Source organism: Leucopleurus acutus (assembly GCF_964270905.1).
Source record: "Leucopleurus acutus genome assembly, chromosome: 11".
NCBI lineage: Eukaryota > Metazoa > Chordata > Mammalia > Artiodactyla > Delphinidae > Leucopleurus > Leucopleurus acutus.
The window spans coordinates 87,831,458-87,838,274 of NC_139152.1; the positions used below are offsets into that span (position 1 = coordinate 87,831,458).

Here is a 6,817-nt window from a genome sequence, read left to right on the forward strand (position 1 = left end):
AGGAGAGCTCTCTGACCTGCTTCATTAAAACAGACCCGTGGCCCAACAAGCAGAGGTCTCTCTCCCCCAGCACCGTGCTGAGCCTTATCTTCTCACAGCTCAACTCCTGCGAAAACCTCCAGGCTGGCTCCCTGCTCCAAGCCGGCACACCAGACCCACGGGCTCGGAGCCCCCGCTGCGATCAGCGCCCAGCTCAGCCCACCTAGAGGAAGGGAGCTGGCCAAGGTCTCTGCATTCACGCTGCCTGGGTCCAGACCCTGGCTCTGCTGCTGCGTGTGACCCTGGCAACTAGCAAACCCCTCCGTCTCTTCATCTGGGAAATGAAACGATTGCAGGATTATCACGAGAATTAAATTAGTTAAATGGACCTGGCACATTAGAAGCACTCAAGAAGAATTAGCCGCTATTATTATCATTATTATTATTAAATGGTATTATTATTCCCCCCATCCCATATCACCAACCTTGCCTCCCACTATGTCCCAGCATATACCCTGCATTCCAAGAGATCTGGCCTGCTCACCCTGGAATCTGCCCTCTGCCCGAAAGCTTCCATATTTCAGTCTTCGGAAACCCAAATCAAGGGTCATCTTCAACAGCCCCTGCCCTCCTTAACCCTACAGTACGCCCTCTCTCTATACCCTTCCTGAATAACAAGAAACGCCCCCAGGAGAAGAACCTCCCCACGGCTAATCTTCCGGCACATGAGTGAAACACCGCACCCAAATCCAGAGGTCACCTGCTGTGCAGCAAAAAGAAGGTTTTCCATTTCACCAGCAGCAATGGGTCTCAACATAGATAAACCTGTCTGACACTGCCTAGCTATTTGATCCTGGGCAAGTTACTTAACCTCCCCAAGCACTGTTTTCCCCACTGGTTAAATGGGTCTAACAAGAGTGCGCACCTCTTAGGATCGTGGTGACGATCAGAAAATGTCCGTAAAGCACTTAGCACAGCGTGACACACCACAAACTCTCAAAAGTATCCGCTGGTAGTAATAACAGCGGCAGCAGCAGCAATACAGGAGGGGGTGTTCCTGTCTAGCACGGAACTCAGTTTGATGAACTGATCTTCGATGAGCTACATTCCCACTTGAAAATCTTCAGAAGTAATCAATTCCTGTATAGAAGAGGTACCCATGGCCTAGCAACTGCTCACTCTGTCTCTTCCACCAGACTGTAAGTTCCTCGGGTCTTATCCATGTGTATGTCCCAGAATTTAACATGGTGAGAAGCATATGGCAGATGGTAATAAATCTTTGTTGAACTGAGCAGAATTAGTTCAATAGTTGTAAGTACATTTCATCTTTGCTACTAGATTATAAGCTCTTTAAGAGTGAGGCTCGTGTCTTGCTCCAGTAAAGATTTATTAAATGAGTGATGGAAAAATACCAAACTAAGAATCAGGTTTCTTAGACCCAGCCCAGTCACTCACCAGCTGTGCAACCTCCGAAAAGTCACTTAACAATTCTGTACCTTATTTTTCCCGCCTCAAGGATGAGAAGTTTGGACCACGTGTCTGCCGAAGTCCCTTCCCCCCTGAAACTGGGTTTGGGCCTTAGCTGCGACAGGGCACCTCAGCCACCATGCGTATGACAGCCATGCGCAGGCCAGCTTACTAATTTGCAACCCCGATCTGCAATTTTCCAGCACCAGGCTATCAATAACTTTGGGCCAGTGCTTAAAACACCCGTTTTTAGTCAAATCAGTCCCTTTGCTGGGCAAGGATGCCCCATCACCCACGCACCATGGCAAACTGGGGGCACGATTTGCCCGCCAGCCCTGCTACTCCCATGCCAGACCCCTCCCGGAGACCTGCTTCCTGCTCACACCACGTCACGTACTGCTCACAGGAGCTAACCTGGTGCAGAGGGACAGTTGAACTTAGCCCTTGACGGTGAGGTGATCGCATAACACCTCTCCCCAAAACGTTGTTTGTTTTTGCCCTTGAATTTTTTGGCAATGCTCTGTGCAGCCTGAGGGTCCAGGGAGTTTGGCTCAAAGAAAATGCCATGTTATAACATTGGGGCTCACTACACAGCCCTGCCTGAAACTGTATCAAAACAAAAGTTGTGCAATAAACAAAGCCCAAATTCAAGGCCTTAGAAATGTGTTCAGATCCTATCAGAATCTGGCTGACTGTCGTGGCTTCCTATGGGTGCACTTCCCTAATTAACCTGAAAAGTTGATGATTTCTCCTTCTTCTCTCTGAGTGAGTTAACTGTCCAATGCATCATGCCTCTCTGATGGTCTTAAAATCTAAATGAAAGTCCAAGCGATATGAGAAAAAACATCTTTCAAAAGAGGAAAGTAAATTTGCTAATTTCCCTTTTTGAGGTTTTCTATAGGTTATTTTATTCAATTCTCACAACTAGTCCATGAAGTTGGTACTATATTAGCCCATTTCACAGATGAGGAAGTGGAGGTTTCTGAAAGTTACATAGCTTGCCCAAAGTCACAAGGCTAGTCAGGGATCAGTCAGGACTTGAACGTAAGCCAAGACCCTTAGCCCTTCTGCAGGAGTGCCTCCTTTGTGGGGCTTGTTAATCTCTGGAAGAAGCCACTTTGAGTCCTTTCTCGTGGACATGCTCAGGAAGCAGCAGCAAGACTACATTTGGGATGAAGAGGGGAAGATGCCTGGACCACGCAGAGGGCTGGACTAGACAACTCCAAGTTCCAGACTCTGCAACTCTCTACGGAACTGCCTTTCACGGAGCGCTGATGCTGCGTGGTATTTTGCTTGATTCAGAAGGCCCTTGCAGACGTGCAATGAAAAGCCACAACATTCTTAAACACTTCTCTGTCTCAGGGGGGCTGATTTCACAGCATCTCATGGAGCCTGACACCCAGCACCCGATTTCCGCCACTCGCATTGGCAAAGGAGCTGAAAGTCACAGCTCCTCTCGGAAAGTGCTCTGAAGGGCGTGGGGACAAACGAAAATAAAACATCACTTCACAATTCTACCCAAAGACCTAAAAGGTAGAATTGAGACAGCGTGCTCTGAATTCTCCTAAACTGCACCCCAAAAGCGAATTGCGGATGTTTAGTGCATCCTCAGAACCAGAAGAAAACTCCAAGTTCACACTTCAGATGAAAATTCCTTGCTGCTCTTGACAGCTTCTGAGTCACCAAGCACTGTACAGGCAAGAACAACTTGCTGACCAATTTTTTTGATGTTTGTTTTATTTTCTGTCCAGTCAGGCACAGGGAATTTTCCACCTGACAATTCTTGTTTCTCACTTAAGTTCTGACACCATCTGTGAGCAGCGTGCTCAGCAGGGGAAGGACTTGAGGCCAAGGAAGGCTTCCCTTCACCCAACCTCGGTTTTCCCATCTGCTTAATGCAGGGTTTTCACCAGATGATTTTGCTAACATCCTAAGTTTATCTATCAAGTAGAAAGCAGTCTGGGGATTGCCAGTTTCTGGATGTGGATATGCTACCAGAGTCAAAATCTTTGCATAATTTTTGAGTAAAACATGAGGTGGAGCTGAAATGAATAGCACAATGGGAAACTGAACTAGGACTGGACAATACCAGAGCAGGACTCAAATCTTGCGGCTGTGAAATGAGCCTCTTCCGTTCTCAGGGCGCCCCCTAGTGGCAACTCGGCTAAATCCCGACGGAATGCTCAGAGTTTCTGCAAATAAAGGGAAAGACACCCACCAAAAGAGAAAGGCAGGCTCCCGTCTACTGATGCAATCCCTTTCACTCTACCCTAGTCCGTGGATCAGACAGCAAGACAAATACCTGAGGCCCCAGTGAAGCTCGGAAAGATGTCTGCCATAAGACAAGCTTTCACTCTTGCAGTTAGTGGCAGCTCCCCAGGCTTCTGGTATCTGTGTCCCCTCACAAATCCCAGACACACCCTTACCACTCAACCCCTCACAAGCTCACATCCTCAACCTGCAGCTCCAACTGCGTCTGGTTTTCATTACTCCGCTTTCCAACTTCCCAGCGCGATTCTTCAACAGCTATTAAGACAACATGAGCAAGGAGCTAGGCTTAGTTTTTGCTTATTCAACATCCAGCCTGGGGAATATCACCTCAGACGAAAAGCATGAATGAAGTGCACGTTTCTCAGCCTCCTCTTCCACGGACCTGCAAGTGTGCTCCTCAAAGGTCATCTTTACAACCATCTCCTCTGGAAATTTTCCAACCTACAAAAATGGCACCTGCCCTCTCAATGACTTGCTTGCTATGGAATTTGTTGATAGGCGACAGCTTAAAAATACAAGGTACAATCTCTCAAATTTCCAATTAACCTATAATAGACTTTTTTTAGGCTATAGGATAAAGCCGTATCAACCCAAAGAGTGAAGCCTAGAATGAGGGAGTTACCCAGGTAACCAAATATTTGAGAATTGGGGGGCTGAACTTTCTGACTGATGCCCCATTTTGTCCACAGAACTGTCCCTGCAAAGATGCAAAAGAAAAATACTGACATGAACCTACCACTTCATCCAACAGTCCATTTTGCTTTTTCCCTATGGTCATTTGTTAAGTTTATAATCAACCTGGGACCTGAAACAGCCCCCAAAAGTGTACACAAGGAGTGCCATAATTAGTTCCTGACTTTGGCCCCAAATCGATTAAAATCCATCTGATATGCTGCAAATCAAAGAACCATGTTAATTTCCTGCCACACACCACACAAAATCTTTCTGCAACAGTCAGTCACTTTGAACCCAAACCTCCAGCCACAAGCAGTGTGGATTTCAAGGGCCCGTTCTGCAGAAAGGAAAATGACAACACACCGAGGTTGGGACAATGCAGAGACCCCAAGGCACTCGAGGCGCTACTTGGGGCTGTGTAAATGGTCTTGGGACCCTGGCAGGGTTTCAGCTGTCACAAAGAGTGGGGGTGGCTGGGGCAGACCCCTTAAGCAATGTAGTAGCCCTGCAGCCAGGGCCTGAAATGCCATTGAGTCTGCAACTCAACGTCCGTGTGGCTGTCCATGCCCTAGGCATTTCAGTCCTCCCAGAAGCCAGCAACAAACTGTCACAACCCTCAGGCATGCAGCAGCCTTTACTTTTGTCCCCTAACCTTCTCTCTTAAAAACAGGCAGGAGTGTGTCCTCCCTTGCAATGACAGCAGCATCGCGGTAACGGGGAGTGGGAGGATGCAGGGGAGGGGGGTCTCATTCATCTACAGGACATGGGGCTTGGGGGACCAGCTCCGAGCTGAGTTTGTGGTTCTGTCTGGAGTTAAAGCAATAAGGCATTCCAGGGAATGAATGCGTGCCCGCGAGGGAGACCCCAACGGTCCCGACGTTGCAAAGTGTTTGCAAATCATAAACACTACTTTGCTGATGGGATCAAAACCCCCAAAATATGCGCAGACAGGATGTAACAAGTGTTTCGGGAGAAAGACACGCCTGAGCCACGGGGAGCTGGGGGGAGAGTGAGGAATCTGTCTGGGGGTTCCCGGGAAGCCCCCTCTCGGACAAGAGACCCTCCTCTGCGCCCCAGACCCCGCCGCGCGCGCGCTGGGTCCCCAGCCGCGTCTAGCCTGAGCCCCCCGGGTTTCCCCCCAACTCACCACTCGGCCCGAAAACCTCTCGGTGGCCCTCTTGACTTTGCCGTAGGTGCCTTTGCCCAGAGTCTCCTGCAGCTCGTAGCGGTGTTTCAAGTTGTGCTTGTGGTGATGCCGCTTCACCCCGTGCGGCTTCCTGGGCTCCGGGGCCGCCGCCGCGGGGGCTACTGTCGCCCCCGCCCCCGCCTCCGGGGGAGAGCCCGGAGCCCCCGGCCCCAAGTCCGGGCAGTCTCCGGCCGCGGGCGCAGCGGCCCCCTCCATGTCCGAACGCGGGGCGAGCCGGGCCGGAGAGGGCAGGACAGGGCACGGCGCTCGCGGTGTCTGGGTCCCCGCCGAGGGAAACCTGGGCGCGCTCAAGGTTGCCCCCGCAGCATTGGGTAGGCGGCCGGCTCCCGCCCGGGCTGCGGCTGGGTCACTGGCGGCGGCGGGGACCGCACATCTGGCGCCCCCGGCGCGCACGATCCGCGCACCGCCCACCAGCCGCGGCGAGCTGCGGCGCGTCGGGCGAGGTGGCGGCGGTGGCGGGGGAGGCGGTGGTGTTCGCAGGAGGGAGGGGAGAGGGGTGGCTCCGAGCGCAGGAGGGGGAGTGTTATGTGGGGCGCCGCGCCCCCGGACCCCTCCCCGGGAGGACGCGCAGACGGGGCGGGGGCGGAGGCGGCGAGCGCGGGCCGGCCCCGGGGGAGGGGGCGAGGGGCGAGGGGAGGGGCGGCCGGGGCTTCCCCCACCTCCCGGGACCCGGGGCCACCCCGAGCTGGGAGGGGGACGGGTGCGTGTCGCGACTCGCCCTTTGTGCCGCGCCGCCTAGGCCGCGGCGGCGGCGGCGGCCGGCGTGCTTTGTCCTCGCTCGGCCGGGACGGAGACAGGGGATTCCCAGCCCGGGCGACCCCTCCCCGGGCTCGCCCGCCGCAACTACCGCGGGCCCTCCGCCGCCGCCGCCGCCACCGCCACAGCCTCCTCCGACTCCTGCTCCGGCCGCTCGGCCTCCCTTCCTGCTCGCGCCCTGGCGGCGGCGGCGGCGGCGGCTCGCCGAGCCCCGGGGCCGGGCAGGCGAGAGCGCTCGGAGCCGAGGGCCGCCGGGACCCTCTCGCGATCCGGCCGGGGGCGCCGCGGGCTCGGGCGCCCCTTCATTTTCTTTTGGGTGTCGCCGCGGCCGCCAGGCCGGAGACTGGGGAGAGGCTGGGGGAGGGGAGCAGCGCGGGTGTTGGGTTACAGGCGGTGAGTCACGGCCACCCCGGCCCAGCCGCGGTGCGCACCCCCTCCGCCCCACCGGGGCTGGCACCCCCG

At 54.2% G+C, this 6,817-nt stretch overlaps 1 protein-coding gene across 1 annotated transcript in view; it reads right to left on the reverse strand.

Annotated features, from left to right (window-relative positions):
- NUAK1 (NUAK family kinase 1) overlaps positions 1–5,943 on the reverse strand; it is a gene marked incomplete at its 3' end in the record, with an annotated part of 64,692 nt that extends 58,749 nt beyond the window's left edge. The window contains exon 1 of the mRNA XM_082850198.1: positions 5,540–5,943. Coding sequence (XP_082706324.1) covers positions 5,540–5,794 — 255 coding nt within the window. The 5' untranslated portion in view covers positions 5,795–5,943. The remainder of the gene's footprint in view (positions 1–5,539) is intronic.
- Between the last annotated feature and the right edge of the window lie 874 nt (positions 5,944–6,817).